The sequence below is a fragment of the Nannospalax galili genome, unplaced genomic scaffold (genome assembly GCF_000622305.1).
Source record: "Nannospalax galili isolate Female #2095 unplaced genomic scaffold, S.galili_v1.0 scaffold120, whole genome shotgun sequence".
NCBI lineage: Eukaryota > Metazoa > Chordata > Mammalia > Rodentia > Spalacidae > Nannospalax > Nannospalax galili.
In genome coordinates, this window is record NW_008350324.1 from 5,529,634 (window position 1) to 5,556,823 (window position 27,190).

The 27,190-nt window shown below is 49.1% G+C and overlaps 1 protein-coding gene across 1 annotated transcript; it reads right to left on the reverse strand.

Annotated features, from left to right (window-relative positions):
- Positions 1-1,499: 1,499 nt before the first annotated feature.
- Positions 1,500-25,831, reverse strand: Aldh2 (aldehyde dehydrogenase 2 family member). Its single transcript, XM_008847522.3, has 13 exons — positions 25,674-25,831; positions 15,118-15,222; positions 14,240-14,380; positions 13,976-14,055; positions 10,981-11,092; positions 10,446-10,574; positions 9,947-10,060; positions 7,704-7,806; positions 7,193-7,377; positions 6,458-6,622; positions 4,169-4,326; positions 2,818-2,932; positions 1,500-1,804 (listed from the first exon to the last, which is right to left on the reverse strand). The coding sequence occupies exons 1-13, from the start codon at positions 25,794-25,796 to the stop codon at positions 1,772-1,774; spliced, it is 1,563 nt and encodes a 520-aa protein (XP_008845744.1). The 5' UTR covers positions 25,797-25,831; the 3' UTR covers positions 1,500-1,771.
- Positions 25,832-27,190: the final 1,359 nt, after the last annotated feature.

Consider the following 27,190-nt stretch of genomic DNA (forward strand, 5'->3'; position numbering starts at 1 on the left):
ACACTCTTGCCATAGTGTATGTAGCACTGGCTGGTCTGGAACTCGCTATGTAGATCAGGCTGGTCTCAATCACAGGATCTGCCTGCCTCTGCCTCCGGAGTCCTGGTATCATAGGTGTGAGCCACCATGTCAGGCATCATCTCTTGATAATTTTTATGCTAAACATCAAGGGTATTTGTATACAGGAAGCAATAGTATGTATACATATAAATCTAGTACCATGTACGGATCCAATTGTCCATTGGAGGGTGCAATTTCCCCCATCTATACACAGGGCAAAAGTTTTAGGTTGGTAACCCAGGGGTATCTAAAACCTCCAAAAATTGAACCTCCCAGCAGGAGGGCTAGAAAGGCAAATATAACTGAGGCCCCCTTTTCAAGAGCTTCATCCTCATGCACCGTGAGGCCTTATCTGTCCTTCAGTGAGACCATAAGGTCTTTACCCCAGCATCTGCCCTCAGCAGAACAAGGGCTTCTAGAGTTGTAAGTCTTACTCACCTTTGCATTGTGGCCCCAGCAGCCCCCAGGCCACATTCCTCATGCTCTAAAGAAACTCCTCTTCTGGCCAGTGGCAATCTCTATCAGGTCCACCCTTAATGCCTCCCAGGTGGCTGCTGTCCCTGGTGTGAGGTCAGGGCTAGCCCATCCACCTCTCCATACAATCTTGTTCCAGTCTGCCCCAGGGTGGCCACACAGCAGCCTGGGAGAACAGTGACTTCTGAAAATTGCGTTTTTGCTCAGGAACTGACCATGGCTGCCGAACCATGGCTGAAAGGCTGTGCTCTGCACTGGAAACGTTTCCTGAAGGCACAGACCTGGAGAGCACTGAAAATGAGCAAATGGAGGCTGGGCATAGTGGCACACGACTTTAATCCCAGCACTCAGGAAGCAGAGGCAGGTGGATCTCTGTGAGTTCAAGGCCAGCCTGTCTACATAGTGAGTTCCAGGCCAGCTGGGGGTACAGGGAGACAATGTTTCAAAGAGACCAAAAAATAGAAAATGAGCAAATGGGAGTCAGCCACCTACTCAGTCTCCTTTGAGACAGGCTAATGTGAACTTTCAAAATGGAAACAGCTATCGGTATCCATGTCTCTCTCTGGCTAACTCTCCTCCCAGGGGCCAGTGTCTAAACTTAGGGCCACCACAGGGAGCACAGCACAGCCAGAGATACCTGCAAATTACCTGGGAGAACCAAGGGTACCTGTTCAAAGAGAGGAACAAGGTATACTGTGACACTAGCAAGCTGTGGGGACATTTCCACCCAGCACAGGCATGCCCCTGGGATAGTGACATGGAGGAAGAGGCACCCAAGAATTGAAAGCGGCACTATGTTTAATGAATTTTAGTCCAGAATACCAAGGTGCTGGTGGTTACCACAAAGCTAAGATGATTCTGACAGTGGCTTTTTCTCCCCTCAAAGGGCAGGTTACAGCAGGGTAACAGAGCTAAGGCTTGGAATCTACTTCTTCAAGAACCCACCTTGCAGCCAGAAGTGTTACTGCAGTCAATCAGTGTATTTTTTTTTTATTGGTCATTTGTTTTACAGTGCTGGGAAGTGCTCAACCCCTGAGCCATATCCTTGGCCCAGTTAAGAAAAGCTCTCTACAGACATTGTTCCCCACCAGCCCACCCTGTTTATCAACTCGAATTCCAGCTTTCTGGCAAGAGACTCTGGTGAAGGGATTTCTCTTTTCAGTCTGTATGGGTTGTTTTCTTCCTTGTGACCTTGCTGGGCTTTTGGGTGCAGGATGAGGGAAGCTGGGATACTTCTTTATGAGTTCTTCTGAGGCACTTTGACGGTGACCTGTAAGGGGTTCAGAGAAGCAGTTAATTCTCACACTTCCTGGGGTTTGGAAGGTGCAGGTAGGCTTTCCCTGAAAAAGCCAGGGTCCCTTTTCATCCTTCTGACATCACTTTGGCAGCTGGTTAGTCAAAGCAATCAGGATGCCACTGTAGGACATCACACCCTGTTCCTCTTACCAGACTTTAACCAAGGGCAAATGGGGCCCTAGGAGATATCTAGCAGTGTTTAGATACATATTATCCTGGGGGCTGAGGGTCATTAGGCACTAGTGGCATCTAGTGAGAGTTGAGGTCAAGAGACAGCTGAACATTCAATATTGTGGAGGTTGCCCCACTCCTCCCCCAGGAATCATCTGGCAGAGAAAATGCTAAGGATGAGAAACCGGGCTATGCCATAAGAGTCACAGCAGAGAAAGGCCAGGTGTGGTACACCCCTGGACCTAAGCAGTTAGCTATTGTGAGTCTACTGTTTTAAAACCAGGCTCTTCCCACATATATTTTACTTGGTATCCTGCTTCTTTACCTTCAAAGATGAGCATTTTCCATACCAAACATTCTAACAAGCCATTTTATAGTATGTGGTACTCTGTTGGAGAGATGCTTGGCACTAAGCATTGAGGTCGGTCCTCCAGAGCTAATGTGATTACTCAAAGCCCTGCTGCTTTCTGTTTCTGATGACTTCCTAGACGACATTCCTGTGAGTAGAACTGTAAAATCACAGCATCAGTGGCCCTTTGTACCTGCTGCCTGCCTGCCGGATTCTCACTGCATGCTTTTCTCACTGCCTCTGCCTACTGGAGTCTTGCCTTCGCTCAGGCTGACCAACTCCTTGGCCTCTAACCAAGTCACAAAAAATTACTGTGTGGGCCCAGTCAGGGTCAAGACCCTACACAGTAAGTCTCACCTCTTCTGTGGCTTCTTTGGATTAAAACTAGAAGCTAATAATAGATACTGAAGCCCTCCAGCCCAAAGGAGAGGCCAGGGGGCTGCATGTGCTCATGGGCCCCTACTCACCGTCTTCACTTCGGTATATGCTTGCAGGCCATACTCGCCCAGCTCTCTGCCACTCCCCGACATCTTATAGCCTCCAAATGGGGACTGGGCCCCAAACACATTATAGCAATTGATCCTATGATTTGAGACAAGAACAGAGAGGTCAACGTAAGGGAACAGATTCCACCCCAGGCCCAATATGGCTCTAAAATCTCCCTGAGAAAAATGGATGGGTGGGAGCAGGTCAGACTCAGCAATGAGGCCATAGCAGGCTACATGACAGTGTCTACTTAGTCTCTGTCTTCAAGATGTGGTCACAGATGGACATTGGTAACAGCACAGCATGTAATGGTTTCCAATGTGAACTAATCACTGTGGCTTAATGAGGGGCTAGGCTCCCCCACCATTTTTTTTAAGTTAAAAATTATGAAAGTGTAATTCAATATTCAGTTTTGGGTTTTTTTTGTGTGTGTGGTTTTTTGTTTTTTGTTTTTTTTTTTTCGGTCTTTTTGAGACAGGGTCTCCCCGTAGCTCCAGTTGGCCTAGAACTCACTCACAGAGATCTGCCTGCCTCTGCCTCCCAAGTGCTGGGATTAAAGACATGCACCATCATGCCTGGCCTGAATATTCAGCATTTTAAAGTATACAGCTTGGGCTGGTGAGATGGCTCAGCATGTAAAGGCACTTGCTGCCAAGCTTGATGACCTAAACCCCATCTCTAGGACCCACATGGGGAAGGAGAGAAGTGCCTGAAAATTGTCATCTGACCTCCGCACACGTGCCAAAACACACACACACTCACAAAAGGATATACACAAATAAATGTGGGTTTGGGTTTTTTTTTGAGACAGGGCCTCAGTACACAGTACTGGCTGGCCTGGAACTCTCTAAGTAGATCAGACTGGCCTTGAACAACCAGAGTAAAAGTTTTTTTAAGAACAGCTTGGAGCTGAACAACATTTTTCTTTGTTTCTTCTTTTTCTTTCATTATAGCAATCCTAGTGGTGATAAGGAGTTGTGAGACTGTTTTTTCTTTTTTGAGACAGAGTCTCCCTGTAGCCCCAGCTGTCCTGGAACTCACTATGTAGACCAGGCTGGCCTCAAACTCACAAAGATCTGCCTGCCTTTGCCTTCCAAGTGCTGGGATTAAAGGTGTGCACCACACCTGGCCTAGACTTTTAAGATCGGTACTGCAATCATATGTGCCTTCAGCTTGGGCTCCTGTCTTCATCACATCTAGGTAAGGAGTCCAGTTGCCAGCTTGAAGAGCCTGCACCAGGGGACTTCCTTTCCTGGTCCAATTCTAGAATTCCAGAATATCCTGCTTTTGGGGACTCTGTTGGGTTGAGGAGAGGCTATTGAAAGCTCTTACCACACAGTGCCAGCCTGGAGGGCCTGGGACAGATAATTGGCTTTGTCCAAGTCCTTTGTAAAGACAGCTGCAGCCAGCCCATACTTGGAATCGTTGGCTCTCCCAACAACTTCCTCTATGGTCTTGAACTTCAGGATCTGCATCACTGGCCCAAAGATCTGGAGGGAGAAGGCAGAGTAAGAGGGCAGGGCCCCTGCCTGTTCCCTGCCTCTGGAGCTGAAAAGGTGGAGGCAAGGATGGGGTGAGCCCCCCAAACCTAGCAGCTCCGGAGCCATGGTAGCCTCCTAGCTCATGAAACATAAAGGGGAGGGGGCTGGCAGAGAGACTACTTCTGTGTGCCTTGTGCAAAAAGTACAAAAGTACAAAATCTTATTTCTAAATAGTCCTATGGAGTATGGGATATGCTAGCCAACTCTCATGTGGCATGTAAAGTTAATGTAAAGAATTTATGGGCTGGAGAGAGGGCTCAGTGGTTAAGAGTACTCACTGCTCTTGCACAGAACCTGGGTTCAATTCCCAGCACCCACCTGGTGGCTAACAACCATCTGTAACTCCAGTTTCAGGGAATCTAACACCTTCTTCTGACACCTTCTTCTGACCTCTGTGGGTATTGCATGACACTGGTGCACTTACACACATGCAGGCAATACACTTATACACATAAAAATAATAATTTTTTTTTGGTCTTTTTTGAGCTAGGGTCTCCCTGAAGCGCCAGCTGGCCTGGAACTCACTATATGGACCAGGCTGGCCTCAGTCTCACAGAGATCCGCTTGCCTTTGCCTCCCATGCTTGGATTAAAGGCGTATGCCACCATACCTGACTAAATTTTTTTTAAAAATATTTTTATATAGTGAGTTCCAGGACAGCTGGGGCTACAGGGAGACCCTGTCTCAAAAAGATCAAAAATAATAAATAAATAAATAAATAAATAAGAAAAATAAAAAAGAATTTAAAGCCCATCATCCATCAAATTTAATCTAGGTGTAAGGTGCAGACAGGATTCTAAACTGTGGACAGACAATGGTTTCTGCTCTAAAGAAGTTCCAGGTTTCTCTTGCTCGTCCCCCACCCTATTCCCAGAATGGGCTATTTCTTCAAGGAACTCTGGTTCCTTCTGTGGAGGACAGAATTCAGAAACTGAGGCCTACTTGCAGCTGCTGCTGGGCACCACTGCTCTCAGGCCTGTCCAGCAACCATGGAGGACTGGCTGGAACTGGCCGTCCTGTGACCAACTGACCACAATGTAACCAGCATGCACAAAGAGCTGAAACCCAGAGGGGCCTAATGGGAAGCTAGGGAGGACAGTGTCAGGGAAGACTGTAGAAGTGACAGCTGTGCTGCAGAGAACAGGGAAGCAGGCTAGGGATGAGGGGCTGAGGAGGGAAATGGAGTCCTGGTAAAAGCACACAAGGCCCTACTGAGAGAAGTAGGTTTTCTCAAAGAAATGGTTGATTCCAGGACGGGACAGGGGACAGAAGGGGTTGGTGAGGACATACTAGGAGCCTTAGTTGGGGTAGGGATTAAGTGAGGCCATCACAGGCTTCCTCTGCTAGCAAGCACAGGTACTTCTGCCCTTCCAGAAAATCAGAACCTGAGAGTTTAAAGAAAACCATCGAAGTAGACGAAATGGGGTTTGGAAAGGCAGAATTCTGCTGGGCTTTCTCACCCCGGTTCTTCACTTTAATACTGTCTTATTCTGGATGGCATGTGAAAGGACGGCACCATGCTGTCCTACATACAGCTTGGGGTTTAATCCAGCTGGTAAAAGTGGAGGAGACTGAATTCCACAGGGGCAGAGGCAGGTCCTGGGCAGTCCTACATCTCCAGGGTCTCTGGAGACCCCAGCAACAGTAGGCCCTCACTGGCTTTAGAGTGAACAGGTGAATCACTCAGACAGAATTGCTGGCCTCTGTTCACAGTGGACACCGGTGGGATGTCAGCATGAGCATGTCAGGTGGGGAGTCACTCACAGGTCTCATCCAATGTCCTGCTTATGTCAAGGCCATGCAAAGGGTTAAGTGACCCCATTCCTAGACTCATGGCTCCCAGGGAATAGAACACAAAGTCCTGTGGGCTAGGCTGGGGAATTTCACACTCTCCTAAATGGCAGGAAGCCCTAGCAAACTGAAGAAAGGAGTGACTTATCAGACATTGTAAATAACTTGTTCTAGGCAAAGAGACAACCAAAGCCAGAGGGTGGGGCAGAGTATCAAGATGCTAGATCAAGTCACCCACTTCTCAGTCCCTCTAAGAACAGCATCCAGAGCACAAGCTGCAGCTGCTGACCTCCTCCTTTGCAATGGTCATGCCGTCTTGCACATCTCCAAACACGGTGGGCTGGATGAAGTAGCCACGGTCAGCAGCAGCACCCCCACCGCACAGTAGCTTTGCCCCCTCTTGTTCTCCCGACTTGATATAGCCAAGGATCTTCTTGAACTGTGTCTCATCCACCTGTGGGAGAAGAAACCCAGAGTGATGGAGATGCTAGACCCAGGCTTCTCTTTGGCTTTGGGCTGCCTCTATAGCCAGAGGTAGCTGGGACATGGGAGAAGGACTTGAATGAGGAAGAAGAGAAGAGGAAACGCCAAGAGTCAGAGCATAACACCCAAGCAAAGTCATCATGTGCCATCAGAGAAACACAAATCAAACCTATTGTTTTTCTTTTTCTTTTTGAGACAGGGTCTCCCTGTAGTCCCAGCTGACCTGAACTCACTACATAGACCAGGCTGGCCTTGAACTCACAAAGATCTGCCTGCCTCTGCCTCCCACGTGCTGGGACTAAAGGCTTACGCCACCACACCCGGCTTGTTTTTCTTTTTAAACTATGAGATGAGCAAAGATGAGAATCCAGGAGCTTGGGGTAGCTCTCCTACCAAGGTCCATGAGCCCTCCAAAATGCAGGCAGCAGCTGGGGTCTCATACTTTCCCCAGCAGGGCACACAGCTGGTACTGGGAACCCAGCCCTACCAAGTCCGAGCCAGTGCCCTTCTGCCCAGGCCCACCTGTAGCTACAAGGCTTACCTGGGGCCCCTGCTCCGTCCGGCTGTCAAAGGGGTTCCCGACCACCCGAGACTTGGCTCGGACAACACTGCGCTCCACAAACTCTTCGTATACATCCTCATGCACAAAGGTCCGGGAGCCGGCACAACAGCACTGGCCCTGGTTGAAGAACAGGGCGAAGTGGGCCTGTTCCACAGCCCAGTCCACTGTGGGGAGGAGAGGTGGGGGGCAGAGAGGCAACATAAGAGGCTGTTAACCCTAGCACTGCCCAACCACACCACATATTCATACCATTAGGGATGGTGCCCGCTGGGTTCCAGAGCCTGGCCAGAACAAGACAGAACCATTTTCCCTCTATGGAGCATGGCAACTGGGCAGGAGCAGAAAGACTGAGGTATGGTGGCCTAGTGGCCTGTGGGTAGGCAATATGGGGCTCAGGCCAGCTATACTGAGGGAGCAAGAAGGACTGAGACAGGCCCCAAAACCAATCCTGTTGGAGACTGAGGCCTTCCCTGCAGCCCTCGTAACTTACTATCAGCATCTGACAGGATGATGTTGGGGCTCTTTCCCCCCAGCTCCAGGGTTACTCTCTTGAGGTTGCTGCTGCCTGCAGCATTCTGGATTAGGTGGCCAACCTGTGGGGACGTAGGCACATGGACTGCTCTCAGAGCAGGGAGGAAAGCTAAGTATTCACACAGAACTGAGGACCCTGACTCCAGGGATTCACTGAATCCCAAGAGACCTGGAGAGTTCACCTCCCATCACTGCCCCAGCCAAAGCTCCAAGACAACAATGACGATATAACTAACACCAACAGTGGCCCTGGGCCAGGTGCTATGCCTTGAAGCCAGGCCTTGTGACACCCTCAGAGGCTGGTATAACTCTTCCCCTTGACTTAGACACAAGGGAGCAGAAGTCAAGCCTCATGCCCACAGTCATCCAGTTGTCAGTATGGAGGCAGAATTCATACTCAGGCTCAGACTACAAGGTGGCCTCCTTCCTAGGCAGGGTATCTGAGTGTTTCTCTGTGCACTGTGTGCTCTGAGAGGGTGAGGACGAGTGCTTCTCATCCTTATACTCCTAGAGCCTGAGACAAAGCCAGCCCCATACTCAATTCCTGAGTAAACACACATCTCCACCAGGAGACCATTCTATGAGACTCAACATTGCCTTTTAGCATTAAGTTGGGTGGTGACCAAGCAAAGGATCTCAAACACTTTTCCATGAGCACTGCTCTGTCCTCCTACAGCCACACTGCTGTGGGAAAGCTGAGTGTGGATGGGCCTGGCAGGTGCAGCTGTTTGAAGAGAATGTGTTATACTAATTAGTGTCCCCTTTTAGAAGCTTGAGATCTCCCCTTTGGAAGGAACCTGTCCCTGCTTTCAAGGAGTCATGCTTGAGGAGTCACTAGCTATCTCCATGTGTCTGTGTCTCTCTGGTATCTGGCACAGAGCAGCCCAGTAACAACCCAATCCATTCATTCACTTGCTCTTTCATTCACCAATTGAGCACTTGCTCTGGGCTAAGGAGTCATAGCTTTATCTCACCCACCCTGGCTCCGACACTGTGACTGGGTATGGGTCTCCCCTCACTGTACACATGGGGAATGCAGTTCAAGGAAATGGTCTTACCAGTGTTAAGGTTTGAGTGTGAAATGTCCCCCACTGGCTCATGTGTTTGAACACTTAGTCCCCAGCTGGTGGCATTGTTCTGAGAGGTTGTAGAACACTTAGGAAGTAGGACTAGATGGAAGAAGTGGGTCACTGGGGGGGTGGGGGCGGATGCTTGAGGGATACAGTCAGGCCCCATTTCCTGTCCTGTCTACTTTTCTGATCTGCGTAGATGTAAGCAGCCTCAAACTCCTGTTGCCATGCCTTTCCCACCATGATATACTCTTTTAGCCAAAATAAGTCCTTCCTAAGCTGCTTTTTTGTCAGATATGTGGTTACAAGAAAAGTAACATGCCAAGGACACACAGTGGCATGACTCTGAAACCCTTTCCTCGCTAGACTGCCCATGCTGCACCAGCTGCATAGATCATGGATGGTGTCCCTCCTTTCCCTCCTCACTAGAATGCCCATGGTGTCCCAGCTGCACAGACATTGCATTCTGGTTTGGGATATTGTTGCTGTTTTGACTTTGAGTGCACCCATGCCATGCAATGCCATGGAGATCAGAAAAGGGCTTTGGATTCCCCTGGAACTGGAGTTAAGGATGATTTGTAGCCGCCATGTGGGTGCTGGGAATCGAACCTGGGTCCTCTGCAAGAGCAGTCAGTGCTCTTAACCGGTAAGCCATCTCTCCAGCTCCGTTTTGACTTTTTAAGTAAGACAGAGTCAGATATAGCCATGCTGGTCTTGAACTCATGATGTAGCTGAGAATAACCTTGAGCTCCTGATCCTCCTGCCTCCACCTCCTGTGTGCTGCCACACACAGTACTACCCTGGTTTTAAAGAAAATGAGCAGAGCTTCTCAGACAATTTGAGGGTCCCCTGGGTGACAATGACAAGGCCAGAACCTGCACTTAGGTTTTTCTGAAGCCCACATTGGCAGTGCTGGCACTTCCAACTCTGCTGGCCCCTCCCAATAGCAGCTACAGAGGTCAGAAGACCACAGAGGGCCCAGCCCTGCCCCACCCTGTAGCATGGGTGACTGTGACTTAGGCAACTGGGAGACATGTTCTACGGCAGAGCCTGACACTCCTCAAGGAGCAGCTTCTGAGAAGGGGAGCCTGAGCCCACCACACTGCAAATCTGGGGTCTTGAGATGCCTTACCTCGGTGGAGCCTGTGAATGCCACTTTATCCACATCCATGTGGGAAGCGATGGCAGCTCCAGCAGTGGGGCCGAATCCGGGAACAATATTGACCACGCCAGGGGGGAAGCCAGCCTGGAGGATAAAGTGAGGATGCCCAGGAGTCATCCTCTTGCTCCCAAGGCCTGGACAAGGAAAATATACCCCATTCCCACCCATATAATGTGCTAGGGACATGTGAACAAAAGCCACTCTGTAGGGACCACACAGAGTTCTAAATGGTGGAGATGAGGAGCTTGACTGTAGGATTCCCTGCAGAATTCTCAACTCTCTTAAGCAATGGCTTTCATCCTTCCAAGAGAGTCCTGCCAGGGACCCCACGTGGAAAACAGCAAGGAAACTTCTGGTTTTGGGATGGTGATCATGGAGGTCTGCAACCCCAATTGAGATGTCCAAGGCTTTTCCTCAGAGCAAGCCCATGAAGGACATTTAGAGGTCACAGCAGAAGCAAGCCACATACCTCTTTGATCAAGTTGGCCACGTAGAGGGCGGTGAGAGGTGTCTGCTCGGCGACCTTCATCACAACCACGTTTCCGGTTGCCAAGGCTGGACCCAGTTTCCATGCTTGCATCAGGAGTGGGAAGTTCCACTGTATGAAATGACAGCCACACCAACCCCAAATCCCCCTCAGATAGCCATACCAGATGGCAGGAAGCCTCCCCTGCCCCCCATGGGTGGTCTCCCTACAACTCAATCATGGGTTTAAGACGATGGTTAAGGCAGGTGGGTGATGGTGACAGTGATTCAGAATTATTAGTGCCTTGGGTACTAAGTACCATGCAAATCTGTTATTACTTCCCTAAGTGTGCACAAAATTTCCACTTTCCAGATGAAGAACTGAGGTCAAGGGATTTAGTGACTGCTAGGCTCAGGCTTGATCCATCCCACGAGCTCCTGCCAAAGCCCATGTTCTCAGCCATTACACAGCAACCTTCTAATGAGCCTGAGTCTCACTCCCCACCCTCCTGATGCCTTCTAGAGGGGCTGGCACACACCGGAATGATCTGCCCGCACACCCCCACAGGCTCGTGGCGAGTGTAGCTGAAGAAGTCACCCTCGATAGGAATAGTTTTCCCATGGTACTTATCAGCCCAGCCAGCATAATAACTAAAAGAGAAAAGGTCCAATGTTAGTCAATATCTAACCTGTAACATCCAGCAGAAAGGAGACTTGGGCCCTGACTCTCTCCGATAATCAGCCTGGCATCTGGCTTATTCCCAAAGACTTGGATGACCACCAGGATAGAGTGACCCACTCCACATAAACTTTGAAGCCTCAGAATTATCTGTGGTGTTGAAGACAAGCACCAAGCCCAAGGACTGCTTCCCACTCACTCAGGCCAGCTCTCTAGGGACAGACCTTTAATAAGCACCCTGAGTGATTAAAATGTGACTGTTGTGCCAGTCTACCACTGCACATCAACACCGAAGGAACATGAGTCAAACCTAGTTGAAAAGGGCAGACCCATCAAATGGCACGTCTTTTCTTTTTGGGGGGTCTTCACACAGTGTCTCCCTGTAGCCCCAGCTGGCCTGGAACTCTATGTAGACCAGGCTGACCTTGAACTCACAGAGATCTGCCTGCTTCTGCCTCCTGAGTGCTGGGATTAAATGTGTGGACCACCATACCCAGCTTTTATTATTTTTTAAAAATTTTATTTATTATTTTTATTTTATGTGTATGCGTGTATGCTGGATAGCTTTAGTGTCAACTTGACACACCTGGGTTGAGGGAGCCTCAATTGGGGAATTGCCTCTATTGGACTGGCCTGTGGCCATGTCTGAGGGTCATCTTCTTGATGACTGATGTAGGAGGGCCCAGCCCACTGTAGGTGGTGCCACCCCTGGGCAGGTGAGCCTGTGTTGCATAAGAAAGCGGGCTGAGCAGGGGCCAGGTGAACAAACCAGTAAGCAGCATTCCTCCATGGCCTGTGCTCCAGGTCCTGCCTCCAGGTTTCTGCCCTGAGTTCCTACCTTGGGCTCCCACATGAACTGTGACCCAGGATATATAAGCTAAATAAACCCTTTCCTCCCCAAGTTGGTAGTGGTCAGAGTATTTTGTCACAGCAATGAAGAAACAAACTAGGACCTGTGTATTGCCTGCATGTAGGTAAGTGCACCCATGTCATGCAATGCCTGTAGAGGACAGAAGAGGCTGCTGGATCCCCTGAAACTGGAGTTAGGGACAACTGTTAGCTACCATGAGGGTTCTGGGATTCGAACCCAGGTCTTCTGCAAGGACAACCAGTGTTCTTAACTGCTGAGCCATCTCTCCAGCCCCAGCTTTTATTATTTTTATTTTATGTGAGTGTATTGCCTGCATGTATGTAAGTGCACTTGTGTCGTGCAATGCCCGCAGAGGTCAGAAGAGGCTGTCAAATCCCCTGAAACTGGAGTTAGGATGGTTGTTACCTGCCATGTGGGTGCTGGGAACTGAACCTGGGTACTGTGCAAGAGCAGCCAGTGCTCTTAACTGCCGAGCCATCTCTCCAGCATTTCCTTTTTTTTTATATAATATTTTATATATTATTTTTATGTGTATGACTGTATGAGTGCCTGCGTATATGTGAGTGCACCCGTGTCATGCAATGCCACAGAGGTCAGAAGAGGGCTTCAGATTCCCCTGGAACTGGAGTTAAGGACAGTTCATAGCAGCTATGTGGTGCTGGGAATCGAACTTGGGTCCTCTGCAAGAGCAGTCAGTGCTCTTAACTGCTGAGTCATCTCTCCAGCCCCAAATGGCACTTCTTAAACTTGGGCCATAGGAAGACAGAAATCCCCAGCCAGCCCCACTGGGCTGAAGTGGTATCTAGACTACAGGGACACAGGTGCTGGAAAAGCACAGCACCTTAGAGCTGGGGATGTCAGCGTGTATTCATGGTGTGTGATGGCTTCAAGGAAGTAGGGAATGGGAAAGATGGGGGAAGGAGAAAGCATGGAGGGTTGTAAAAGGAAGATTCCTAAAGTGAGTGGGGTCTGTCAAGGTTAGCCTAAACCATAGTTGACCAGACTCCCTCAGTTTCTCTCCCTCAGTTCTACTGACATTTCAGATTGGAAAATTCATTGTAGGGGCTTGAGATTTTTAGCAGTGACACAGGCTTCTCTTTCTACCAAATACCAGCAGCACCTTCTCCTGCAATTGTGACAGAAAATGTTCCTGGAGCTTCTCACTACTCCTGGGAAACACAGCCTTTGGTTAGCACCCCCGATGTGATGGATAACTTCTGCCTTTCTGGTACTGCGTCCTCCCCACCATCTCCATCCATGTGTCCCAGGGAGCAGCAACTGTCTGCACAGTAGTCTGTCCCCAACTGGTCAGACTCAAAGCAAGGCAGTCATGGACCCTCCCCCAGGATGCTGGCATCAGGTCTGAGGGATTACAGCACAAAGGCTGGCCCCAAAGACACCACATGTGGCAAGAGCAGGAAACAAGGGAGAGGGAGTAAATAGGCCTTTTCAGTATTGTCTACATTGGGCTGAGTGAATTTTTGTTACCTGAAACCCCAAGAGTTCAAATAAGCTCTGACTCCTTGGTGATTAAGATGTTTATAATTAAACTAAACTCAAAGTAGCAAAAGGAGGGAAACAGAAAAACAACAGAGAATCAGCAAAACAATCCTGGAGCTTTTAGCTGGACTATGAAACAGAGAAGACGTAACTAAAATAAAAAATGGACACGGAGACATTACTACCAACCCTTCAGTATAGAATAGACCATAAGAGTGAACAAAGACCAACAAATCAGATGCCCTACATAACATGGCCAATTCCAAGGTTACACATAAATTACCAAACATAACTCAAGATAAAGGAGAAAGCTCTTAGGACTACGTTCTAATTGTTGATACAGAGGGATTTTTCTCACAAGATGTGCTTCTAAATGGACAGCGTTCCAGTCTCAGCAAGCCTTCTACATTCTTCTAATTCTAATTTTACCTCCCAACATTACTCCCTTTTGGCAACGGCCAGAACAAAGAACAGGAACCCATACCGAAGACATTTCAGGACCATGTCCAAATCCACCAGGTAGGAGATAACATAGGGCTTGCCGTTGTCCAGGGTCTCCAAGGCCTGACAAGAGATCAAGGTCAGCAGAGACACGCTGGTGCAGAAACAAAAGGAAGCAAACATTTGACCAATGGCATTGACACTGACAAGGGCTGGCAGAGGCCCAGGGTGGGTCCTGGATGTCCTCAGGATGCTATGAACCCCTTTAGGTTTTGGGAGCAAGGGTTTAAGAGGGCTAAGGACTCACTGCCAGGTAGGTCCGGTCCCGCTCAATGAGATCAGCCAGGCGGTACAGCAGCCGGCCCCTGTCAGATGCATTCATGCGGCGCCAGGGGGAGCCAAGCTGGAAGGCAGCCCTAGCAGCCTTCACTGCCTTGTCCACATCTTCCTGTAAAACACCCACCCAGGGAGCTCAGACCTCAGCAGCCAATGACCCTAAATACTACTCAACCCCCTGCTGATTCATGTCTCCAAATGTTTAACTGATGGCTTTAAGTTATGAAAGCAAAACGCATACATGGTAAAATTTCAATCATATAAAAACATAAAATAAAAAATGTGCCCTGTGTGATAGCACATACTACACAAGGCAGAGCTGGAAGGACTGACATAAGTTCAAGTCCAGCCTGGTCTACATAGTATGTTCCAGGCCAGTCTGGGCTACAGAGGGAGACCCTGTCTCAAAAGCAAACGAACATTTAATCCTGGGACTTGGGAGACAGAGGCAGGTGGGTCTTTGTGAGTTGGAGGCCAGCCTGGTCTACATAGTGAGTTCTGAGCTAGCCAGGGCTACACAGTGAGACCCACTCTCAAAAACAAACAAATGAAGGTCTGGAGAGTTGGCTCAGTGGTTAAGAGCACCAACTGCTCTTGCATAGAACCCAGGTTCAATTCCCAGCACCTACATGGCAGCTAACAACCATCGGTAAACTCCAGTTCCAGGGGATCCGATGTCCTCTTCTGACTCCGAGGGCACTGTACAACACAGGTGGTTTTATACACATGCAGGCAATACACTCATACACATAAAATAAAAATAATAAAAAAAAACAAATGAATAAAAAAACAAAGCACCAAACAGACACCAAAGCCCACTCTGCACAGAGATGAGACAGCAGCCCTTACCTTACTTCCTTCTGCCACCTGGCAGATGACCTCTCCCGTAGATGGATTGATGGTGGGGAAGGTCTTCTTGCTGATAGCATCATGCCATTCATTGTTTATGAAGATCTATAATGAGAATGAAAAAAAGTTCCAGGATTAGCTTTCAACCTCACTGACCACCAGTGATATAAAAATGAGAAACGTCCGGGATGGAGAGATGGCTCAGCGGTTAAGAACACTGGCTGTTCTTGCATAAGACCTGGGTTCAAATCCCAGCACCCACATGGCAGCTAACAACTGTCTGTAACTCCAGTTCCAGGGGATCTGACGGCCTCATCTATCTTTTGCGGGCATTCCACGACACAGGTGTACTTACCTACATGCAGGCAATACACTCATACACATAAAATAAAAATAATAAATAAAATATTAAAAAAAAAGAAACGTCAGAATGAACATGAAGACCTATAGATTGGTGTCGGGGGCTGCAGACTTGAGGTTAAAAGCACGTCCTGGAAAAAAATAAAAAAAAAACAAAACAGCCGGGCGTGGCGGTGCACACCTTTAATCCCAGCACTCAGGAGGCAGAGGCAGGCAGATCTCTGTGAGTTCAAGGCCAGCCTGGTCTACATAGAGAGTTCCAGGACAGGGAGGGCTACAGGGAGACCCTGTCTCAAAAAGATCAATCAATCAATCAATCAATCAATCAATCAATCAATCAATCAAAAAAAGCAAGGTCCTGGATATATCCACAATAGAATGTCCACCTGCTACATGACCTTGGGCAAGTCACCTGACTGTAGTGGGTTGGTTTCTTTGCAAAATGTTCCTAGTGTGCCAGCTATTTACTGCTTGTAACTAACATGTCCAAACTCAGCAGTTTAAGACCATGTCTTAGAGTTGTACCCATTGGTTAGATTCAGTGTCTGGCTGCAGTCCAGGAGTCATCTAGTCACAGAATGAGCAGGGGAGTTCTTCCCTCACTTATCCAGCACCACATGGCTATTTGGGCTTCCTGACAGCATGGCAGACCCAGGCCAGTCCAACTTGCTATGTGTGTGGGGGTGGGAGTATGAGCCAGCTTCCACAAGGCCCAAGAGGAAACAGACACTTCCTCAGGACTTGCTTCAGAGGTTACATGGTCTCATTTCTGCTGCTGAGTTCTGTAGGTCAGTGGCCTGCAGATTGAGTCACTGGCCCAGACCAGAGTCACAGGTAGGGGTGGGAGCTGACCCCTTCCCCTTTCAAGAAGGAAGAAATACTTTCCAGTCATCTTTATTCTACTACATGACTGCACAAGGCAGTAGACACTTCTCAGGTAGACACTTCATCCCTGCAGCAAACACTAGTCCAGGCACTGTCCAGGGGAGGGGAAGGCAGTTCAGCTCAGGAGTCAGGACGTAGGCTATTTCTGGCTTTTCCCCAGGTCAGGGCCTTCTGTGGTCTCAGCCTTCTTCCTTATCTCCAGAGTGGTGAACACTTCAATTCCACTTCATGAGTGTGCCCAGGCGAGATCCTGGCATGGGGCAAGTGCCCATGCTGAGCATAACAGGTAATGATTAGGAATTGTAGGATGGAGCGGTCAAGTCAGAACCAGCAGAAGGCTGAAATTTCTGCACCATCTATATGCTGCTCTTACCATAGTGCACAGCTACACACCACTGGCCTCTCCCAAGACACCTGTATAAACATTAACTAGACTGCCAGGGCTATGCTTCTGTGGTTTCATAGTCATTGATATTCACCTTTAATTAATTTGTCATGTTAATCCTATACCTATGTAGCTTCCAGTGAAGGATGTGGGTGTGAGGCTTAGGCTCGAAGCTCACACACCTCTGACCTGGGTTGTAGGCCACCTGTGTCATGCTCAGTTGGGGCCCTGGGTACAGTCCTCCCTCTTCCTCCTCTTCCTGGTTCATGCAGAGGGAACTGAGTACACAGTTAATGTGGAGGACATTGTAGGGGGGCAGCCTACTGGCAGGGAGGGGGGTGTCTTCAGCTTCTTCTATACCCTGTGGGGCAGGCCAGAGGACAAGAAGAGGAGCCCTTCAGGACCCACATGTCTCTGGAGTAGCTATCATTTACCAGTGCTACTAGAAGGTAAATTCTGTCCTCTCACACAGGAGGCCACTGAGACACAGGGAAAGTTAGCCACGGGTTCAAGTTCACACAGCAGTGACAGAGTCAGGATTTGAACCCAAGCTTTGGGACTTGAAGGCCTGGGTTTTTTGCCCACTTCCAACTACAGCCTCTAACCATAGCCCACTGTTACCTTAAGCTGGGCATGGTGGCTCACATTTGTGATCCAGCACTTGAAAGACTGAGGCAGAAGGATTGCCTTGAACATAGCAAGAACCTGTTTCAAAAAGATCAGTCCCCCCAACACCAAAAAAGCAGCAAACAAATCCCCACCTTTCTTTATAATTTTTAAAAAAATTTTATGTGTATGAGTATTCTGCCTATGTGTATATAAGTGCACCACATGTGTGCAATGACCATGGAGGCCAGAAGAGGGTGTGGATCCCCTGGAACTAGAGTCACAGCTTATTGTTATCCAGCATGTGGGTGCTGGAAACCAAACCTGGGTCCTCTACATAAGCAGGCAGTGTTTTTAACCACTGAGTCATCTCTGCAGCCCCCAGATCTCTAGCTTTCTGCTCTGCTCACCACTCTACCGCACTTTTATTCCAGATGTTATAAAAAGCTAACCTCAGAGGAGGCAGGTGTAGGCTTGAGTCTTGACTCTTCCCCACATCAGGACCCTGGGCAAATAATTCTCAGATGCTCCATCCAATTCCTCTGTGGGCTGGATGAGGATTCAGCATGACAACAGGAATGCAGTTCCTAGGCCAGAACCTAGCCACAGGTGTCACTAGCCATTACCGGAGATGGGGCCACCCCTAAGAGGCTAAAGATCTTAGGAGCAAAGGTCTGCCAGCTTCTTCCCAGCCATTTCTGGCACAACGGCATACTGTTTGCCCTGAAAGAGTTTTTGTGGGTAATTTACAAAGATCAGGAAGAAATACGGGGAAAGGAATCTGTTAGTCTGGCCAGGCAGCAGCCCAAGCCCACTCCATCTCCAAACACTGTGCCCCAAAAGGACGTAAGGATGCTCCCTGCAATGTCCAGGCCAAATCTTAAATATGCAGTGTCATTCTTCCAGGTCAGCTCACTGATTGCTCAACAGTCTTTTTTGTTGGTGAAACCTCCTGGGTTCAGGGTTCCCATTTCCTTTCTCCACTGCCAGGCGGCTGGTGGAGAGCCACAAGGGGAGGGTGAGGTGGGGGAGGGGCGCTCTCACGGAGCTCAGCAGGCTCAGCTTAAGGCAACTGGCCCTCAGCCACAGGGCAGAGTCCAAGCCAATGCTTAAAAACCTCCTGATGCCAAACCAGGCCTGCCTTACATAACATGCTAAATTCAACCACCACAGGGGCGTGTGTGCGTGCGTGCATGTGTGTGTGTGTGTGTGTGTGTGTGTGTGTGTGTGTCCATGCTAGTGTCCCCTCCCAGCTCACACTTCCTCTTCATTGTTTCTAGTACAGAGCAAGTCAAAATCAAAACGGTATCTACATGGTTCACCAATACTTCTCACTTCATCTTATAAAAGTCAGACTAGGGTCGCAGAGATGGCTCAATGGTTAGGAGCACTTGCTGCTCTTGCATAGGACCAGGTTTGATTCCCAACAACTGCATCAAACAGCTCACAACCATCATGTAATTAATTAGGGGATATGAATCACCTTCTGGCACTAAGCACAGAGGTGGCACACATACATACATGCAGGCAAGCACTCATGCACATAAGATAAAAATAAATATTCAAAAGCTATCTCATTTCCCGTGTGTTCTATAAGCCTTAATAGTTAGCAGGAGCTGCTGCCATGCCAGGCCCTGGCTTCTGAAGTCCTAGGAAGAAGGGGCCCAGTGAACAAGCAGCGGAGGGGGAATGCACTGCACAGGTTGGGCTGAGACGGGGCTCAGGTGGTGTCATTAAAAGGGACCTGAAGGACGACAACAGGGGGTGCTTGGGGACAGAAGAGCTGAAAGGGCTCTCGTGGCTGTAGAGTGTGGGGGAGCACAGTGGGCTGCAACTCCACCACTGTGTGCCCAGAACTTGATTGCTGCTGGGGAGGTAGGAGCCATCCTACACAAGTGGGAAAGGCCAACTTTCTTTTTGTAACTTTTTCTGTGTGAGTTTATCTTGGGCATCATTCCACAGGCAGAGCCACTGCATCATTTTAAGTAACATTTTTCAATATGGAGCAGTTTAACTCTGTCCTAAAGAACATACTTTTGAGGATAAATGCTCCCTACTGCAAGGGAACTGCAGCCAACACCCTGCCCAGCAGGTCTGCAAACACAGGGCAGACCCCTGTGAACTCTTGGCTGTCAGAGGCAGCCTGATCCTCCTCTGCTTCAGGTGACTTGTTTCCCACATCCTACAGATCACAGAATTCAAACTGCAGGTGGAGGTTGGGTAGCAGTGGTGGTAGCCCAGGGTGGAAGAAGACTCGGGAGCTGTGGCAATCTTACTAGGGCTGTGAGCAGGGCGGATGGACCCTGGGGTCAGAAGCCTAACCGAAGTCAGACAATACTGCAGCCATTGCTCCACACATCCTAGTGCAATAGTCAGTCATAATCTGCTCAAGGACCAATAAAAGGTTAAATTATGGCAGTAGCTGTGATTTATGGAAGCAGGGCCACTATAGAAAGAGTTCTATTCCAACTTTTGTTTGTTTTGTTTTTTTTAAAAAAATATTTTATTTGTTATTTGTATTTTATGTGTATGCGTGTATTGCCTGCATGTACGGAAGTGTCGTGCAATGCCCTTGGAGGTCAGAAGAGGCTGTCGGAGCCCCTAGAACTGGAGTTTTACGGACAGTTGTTCAAGCTGCCATGTGGGTGCTGGGATCTGAACCCGGATTTTCTGCAAGAACATTCAGTGTTCTTAACCGCTGAGCCATCTCTCCAATCCTGTTTTGTTTTTTTTTGAGACGGCATCTCACCATGTATCTCTTGACCTGGAACTTGCTATAAAGACCAGGCTGGCCTAGAACTCACAAGATCTGCCTGCCGTTGCCTCTCCAGTGCTGGGATTAAAGGCATGTACCATCATGCCCAGCCTTTCAAGTTTTTAAAAAATTGAATGTGTGTATGTATGTACTGTGTGTTTACATCCTCCTGTGTACAATGGTTGTGTGTATATAGAGGTCAGAGGACAACTTGTGGGAGTCAGTTCTCTCCTTCCATAATGTGGGGTCTGGGGGCTAATCTCAGGTTATCAGATGGGGTAGCAAGTACCCTTACCCACTGGGCCATCTCACTGGGCCCAAATTTTTTTAAAACTAAAAGAGCTGACAGTTTTATTTTCATATTTCACAATATAAATGAAAACTGCACTTTTTTGTCCCACTTCTCTCCTCCAAAATTACTCTCTTTTACAGGAAAGGGAGCAAATATTCCTTACCATGCTGTTTGTGCTGGATAGCTTTGGTATCAACTTGACACACCTGGGTTGAGGGAGCCTCAATTGGGGAATTGCCTCTATTGGACTAGCTTGTGGCCATGTCTGTGGGGCATCTTCTTGATGAGTGATGTGGGAGAGCCCAGCCCACTGTGGGTGGTGGTTGCATAAGAAAGCAGGCTGAGCAGGGGCCAGGGGAGCAAGTCAGTGTGCAGAGTTCCTTCATGGCCTTTGCTCGAGCTCCTGCCTTGAGGTTCCTCCCCTGAGTTCCTACCTTGGGCTCCCTGATGAACTGTGACCTGGGAGATGTAAGCTGAATAAAACCTTTCCTCCCCAAGTTGGTATTGGTCAGAGTACTTTGTCACAGCAATGAAGAACAAATTAGGACACTGTTAGAAAACACCCAGGCACAGCACCATGATTCTGGTGAAACAGAATACAAAAGCGATAGAGAATGCCCTCTGTTCATCTGTCTGGTAGAGTCATCACTGGCCCAGTGGGCAGCATTATGGGGTGAGAGGGAGGTCTCATCACTGGAGGCCAGGCACCACTGACGTGGCCTCCCATCGATGCCCTCATTCCAGGAGTGGGTCCCATAGGCATTACGCCAAGAGGAGGAGGGCCCATCACTGGCATCATGGAAGGGCCTCCCAGGTGGGGTGCTGGTATCCCACCAGGGGAGGATTACCCAGGAGACTGGGGGGAGGTAGGATCATGGCCCATGCAGAAGGAGCAGAGAATGGGGCTTGTTGAAATGTGGCCACTGTTCTGTCAGTCAGGCTGAGCCTGCTCTTCCCTTTTGATAGCAGTCCTTCTCTGTTTCCTACCATTGCAGGTGTCTTTCTCACAGAGACTCATGGGTGAGGTATATATTGTAATAGTCACAATAAAATTTGGGCATGTTGCTCTGCAGGTGGTTGGCTACACAGCCAGCACATGGCAACATGGCAGGGAGTCCTGGGAAACCATGTTCCTGGATTATCCTACTGCCCCAGGGTGTGATTCCAGATAGCATTTACTTTGGCAATATTCTCTCCCTCCCCCTCCCTCTCTCCCCTCACTCTGTACCCCAGGCTGGCCTCAAATCATGATCCTCTTGCCTCAGTCACTATGCCCAGCAGATGTCTATGTGCCCAACAGCAGCTCTCTCCTGAATTTCCTTCTTTCCTTCTCCCCCTCTCCTCCCCCCCCCCCCCCCCCCCCCCCCCCCCGTGTCTGCTAGGCAAGTGCTCTACTTCTAAGCTACATCCCCAGCTCGAATTTCCTTTTTAAGTGGCAGTTATGTAACCAACCCAGCGGAAAACACATGCTACCTTTTGTATTGCAAGATCCCAAAGGGTAAAGTTCAAGATAAACACAGAATGCCACATATATCCATGCTTCCCCCAACATCTAGAACTGCCTAAGGTTAGCCTGGGGTCAAAGATAAAGGGGAGCCATCTCCCTAGACTTGCTGGAGACAGCCTGGCACCTGATCTGAGTCTTCCCTCCCCTGCCACCCCTAGGGTCAATGTGTTTTGTATTCCTGTATTCCTCATCACCACTCCCAGGATGGGAGAGTTACTTCTACTATGGAACCTCTGCCAGCAAATGTGAGACTTTAATTTGTCCTTACACTTAAGAGTGGAAACTTCTATCTTGCCTGACCCCTAGCCCTGGCCCATTCCTCTCCCTCCGACCTGTTCCCATATGCTGCTCACATCAACTCCTGGATGCTTTACATTGGCTTCCCAGTAAATGACCCTTTCCCTGGCTCCTTCAGCACAAAAATCATACACATTTTCATAAACGGCAACCGGGCATAAATTCAATATTTACTCAACAGCACTTCCATGCCAAGTACTGTGCTAGATATTGAGACTACAAATATGAGCATGCAAACTTGGCTCCTCCCTGCTGATTTCAACGATTTAACCCAATTGTTCCTTAAATATTTACATTTCTTTTTCTGACCCACAGGGTCTGGTCACAAGGCAGCATGCATTTGTTCATGTTGGGCAGAACTCAGCTTGAAGCCTGGTCTTTTTGAGTCAGGGTCTCCTTGTATCTCCAGGGAGACCTGGAACTTGCTGGTCTGGAACTTGCTATGTAGACCAAGCTGGCCTCAAACTCACAGAGCTCCACCTGCCTCTGCTTCCTGAGTGCTGGGATTAAAGGCGTGTGCTACCAAGCCTGGCTGAAGCCTGGTTTTAAATTTACAGCTTAAGATCTCCTTGAGCCCCAGTTTTCTCACTTCTAATTCAGGGCAACAACAACTAGCTTAAAGCATGGCAGATGGGTGAAGGGAGGATTCATGTAAATGCCCTCAGTTTAGGGCCAGGTAGGTAACTAGTGATCAGTAAGCTTGATTCTTAGATCAGGCACTATGGACACTTGTCCACACACATTCTGAACTCAGCTTGACCCCAAGACCACAAACATGATTGAAGCCCAGTCACTTGTAACCCAAGTATACCCCATGGATTCAGCATCTAGGTCACACAGAACACTATTTGTGGCCCCTGATTTTTTTTTTTTTTTTTTGAGACAGGATCCAGCTGGCCTGGAACTTGCTATGTAGACCAAGCTGGCCTCAAGCTCACAGCCTCTGCCTCTGCCCACCGAGTGCTGAGATTAAAGGTGTGCACACCACTCCTAACTGTGGTCCCTGAATTGTAAGGAACTGGTTTGTTACTATCAAATTATAAAAAAGTTATGGTGGTTGCCAACTCATAAGCAGAAGTAACTAAGGTAGGGTCCAGAGAAACTTTCTATGAGACTTTGTAGACTCCTAAAGGAGCAGCAAGCCACACAGTCAGTAGAGAGAGTGCATACATTCTATTTTTCATTTGTTTTTTGAAGCAGGGGCTCACTCTGTAGCTCAGGTTAGTTTGGAACTCACTATGTAACCCAGGCTAGCCTAAAACTCATGGGTGATCCTCCTGCCTCAGCTTCCCTAGTGCTTCAACCCCAGGCATGAGTCACCACACCTGGCTTAGTGGGAAGATATCTCATTGGACAACAAAATGTCACCCAGAGCATTCCTTGGCCCACCAAAGGTTTTTGCTCATTCTGACAGTCTCTCAGGAGCACAGGAAGTTCCCATTCTGAGCACTTTGTTAACAGTGATGATCTGCTTGGGTGGGTATCAGAAGTTCATACTGTCCCTGTCCACTTTTTGTTTTTTTGAAACAGAATCCCATCAGCCCAGGCTGGCCTTGAACTCCTGAGCTTCCTGCCTCCACATCCAAAGTGCTGGGATTACAGTGTGGGCATCCAGCTAACACCTTGTGACTGCCGTATGTATAGGATCAGTCTTTCCTACAACTGTACCAGAGCTTGTCCATCTAGTTCTTTGCTTCTTAAATTGTTGCTTATATAAACTGTGTTGCAATGAACTTTTACAAAAAAATGTGGTAAAGAAGGCAGCCACAGGGAGAATTTATCCACTCCCCAGTCCACACCCTCAAACTGAATCAGGCTTTAGGACCCAGATACTTTGTGCCTCATCTTCAGGTGATTCAGATAAGATCAAGGGCCTCCTCCTGTGGTCATTTAGGTTCTTTTGATGTTCACTTCCTTCAGGCCACCTTAGGTGAACAGCTTGCCAAGGAACAACAGTCCCTGCATTTTTTTTTTTTTTTTTTTTTTTTTTTTTTTTTGGTCTTTCTGAGACAGGGTCTCCCTGTAGCTCCAGCTGTCCTGGAACTCACTATGTAGACCAGGCTGGCCTTACTCACAGAAATCCGCCTGCCGAGTGCTGGGATTAAAGGGATGCGCCACCACACCTGGCTTAGTCCCTGCATTTTTGGCTTGTGTTATGAAAAAGATATTATATTTTTTCCTCGGATTGACCCTTAGTAGTATTCCTTAAAATTACATAATGTTCATTTGCCCATTGTGCCTGTGAGGACAGTGGCTTCATCCTGAACCAGAAAAACAAATACACTGCAGAGCTAGGAGCCAGAGCCCCAGTGTCCTCAGTCAGCAGCCACCCAGGGGGATTGATGGTCCCTTTTCTCCCACCTAGTGTTGCAACATCCATGGAATTTTCCAGTTAAGAGCTTGCTTTTGGAAGCCTAGATGTGAACCCAGACTTTGTCACTGAGGGTCTTTGGGGAAGTCTCTAAACCTCTTTGCAACTCAGGCTCTTCAATTGTAAAATGGAGATAATCGCAGGTCCAACCTCACAGGTCTGTTGGAAGGCTTAAAGGCAGGGAATGCTTAGAATGCTGCCCTGCACAAATGCTGTTTTGTGTGTGTGCGTGTGTGTGTGTGTGTGTGTGACAAAACTTATTAACTATGAGGTGCCCATACCAAGGGTCTGAGGCCCAGCATCAACACACAAGGCCTCACTGAGTCCTGGTACTGCAGAGCCTGGGGCAGGAGGATTGCAATCAGCCTGGACTACAAAATTAGATCAAGACCAGCCTTGGCAACTTCAGACTCTAAAAGAGGGCTGAAGGACTGAGCTTGCCTGTCAAACACCACTACAAGGTCAGGTAGGAGTGGCTGAGGCAGGATGATGGTGAATTCCAGGCCAGCCTGGGCTACATGAGAGTCTGTCTCAACACATCAAGACCTGTGTCCTGACTGACTTCCTGTTTTACAGGATAGCCACCCCCACTTGATGCACAAACAGATGGCATACTTCATAAAGTTTCTTCTGTGCGATTCCAGCACTTGACCCAAACTCGAAAAACTAAAGAAAAAAACCTTCCAAAGTCCTCTTGGGTAAGAAAGCGACCACTGGGCTTCAGCTTGATCAGGAAAAGATGCTCCTAGGCCCACCCCAGCAAAAGGGTTGGTCTCTCAGGTCCCCGCTTTTCCTTTGGAACTCCTTCAGCCCGGGTATGCGAGTCAGGAGTAAGGAATTTCGGGGTGAATGGAGGGAGAAGAGGGGCTGGGAGGGAGGTCTTCTGAGCGCGCGGCTCTGCGCAGACACTGAGGCGGCTGCAGGACCCAAAGGCCACCTCGCGAAAGCCACCGCGGCTGCACCGCAGCTGGATTAAAGGGACCAGGATAAAATGCTGCAGGACGGGTAGGGGCAGATGCGTGGAAACGTAACCATAGCGAAAGCCCCAGCCCTCCGCGGGGAAACTGAGGCCGAGGCCGGGAGCAAATCGGGTCTCACCTGGTTGTAGAAGACCTCGGGCTGCTCGTTGGGGGCCGGCACGGCGCTGGTGGCGGCGGCCGAGAGCAGGCGGCGGCCCAGGAGCGGTCCAAAGCGGGCGGTGGCGAACGCGGCGCGCAGCATGTCGTGCAGAGGCGATCTGAGTGGCGAGTGCCAGCCAACTGGGCTCAAGCCTGGCCTCCACCCCGCGCTCGACCCCGCCCCACGCCCCGCCCTGCGCTGCAGCCAACGGGCTGAGAGGATGCCGGGGCGGGACGTCGCACGGCAGCCGGGGAGGACCAGCCGCCCCTGATGCGGGCCAACGGGTTGCACCAGGGCGACCCTGACTTCCGGGACGACATTCTAGCGAGATACCCCAGCCCTAAACCAACACACCAGGCCATTAAGAGATGAGGACAGGCCGGGTGTGGTGGAGCAGGCCTGTAGTCCTAGCAGTTGGGAGGCAGAGGCAGGCGGATCTCTGTGAGTTCGTTTAATAAAAATATTAAATTACAAAAAAAAAAAAAAAAAAGAGATGAGGGCAGTGCAGATGAACGCGGTGCGCTGCGTTTCAGGGACCCGAGGGGCCTGAGTGAGAAACCTGGAGCGGAAGGAGCAAGTGCTGAGGCCCAGGACAATGGGGTCACCCTGGCAGGCGACACAGAAATGCGAGGAAGAGAGCCCGGCAGGGTCTCATCTGCGGGAGATGGGCCGTGGACGTGGGGATTTCGCGAATGCTTTTATTCCGTGGACACCCTAGGACTGGGCACTGGGGATGCGAGAAGGAAAAAGCGGGCCTCGGCTGGCGGCGGGTGGGTGGGTGGATGCCTGGTCGTATGTGTGCGTTCAACCAGGTAAGGCTGGAACAGCTCAAGGAGATGCTCCCTGACTGGAGCACAGATAGCAGTTTTGATGAAGATGCCCAGGAAAGGAGCAGAGCCCATGGAGCTGAGGTCCCATGAAATACCAAACGCAAGAGTGGTGGATCCATGAGCTGAGGAGACCCACAGAGTATACAGCTTTGTTTAGCTTTGCTTTGGTGAGCTTCTGTAAAACATAGGCCCTGAAATTCCAGTTTCTATACACAACAAAATCCGTGCTCAAATTGCTGTTCACGAGCGAGGACTCAGGGACCCAGGCCTGTCTTCTGATTTCAGCACAGTGCTGCTAAAGTTGTTCTAGAGGCCCAGAATCATTACACAAAGCCAAGGAGGGGAAGACCTATGGGAGCTTCTCTAGCTCAGCATGCTTCAGTCATTAGGTCTCAGTCATATGACCAATCAATCCTAGGTGGAAAGGAATCTGGGAAATGAGTGACATTATGAACCCAGTAAGAAGGAAAAGTGGGCTTGGAGACAGCTTCAGACAGGAAAGTGAGCCTCCCTATCTCCTCCAAGCATAGCTGCCCATTGGCACTTTCCCTCCCCAGCTGTACCTTGCTTTTCTGCCTCAGCAAGGTGGAGATCATGTTGTCAGAGTTAGGGAAGTATAAACAAAATACACTGTCTTTTTATTTGTTTAATTTTATCCATATGCAC

What these genes read in the sequence shown, in the direction of transcription:
- Aldh2 (XM_008847522.3), bottom strand. Translation starts at nt 25,796, where the DNA reads ATGCTGCGCGCCGCGTTCGCCACCGCCCGCTTTGGACCGCTCCTGGGC. An exon ending in GGGACCGGACCTACCTGGCA is followed by an intron (nt 14,056 to 14,239) that starts GTGAGTCCTTAG and finishes ATCTCTTGTCAG; the next exon opens with GCCTTGGAGACCCTGGACAA. An exon ending in GGACGGAGCAGGGGCCCCAG is followed by an intron (nt 6,623 to 7,192) that starts GTAAGCCTTGTA and finishes CTTCTCCCACAG; the next exon opens with GTGGATGAGACACAGTTCAA.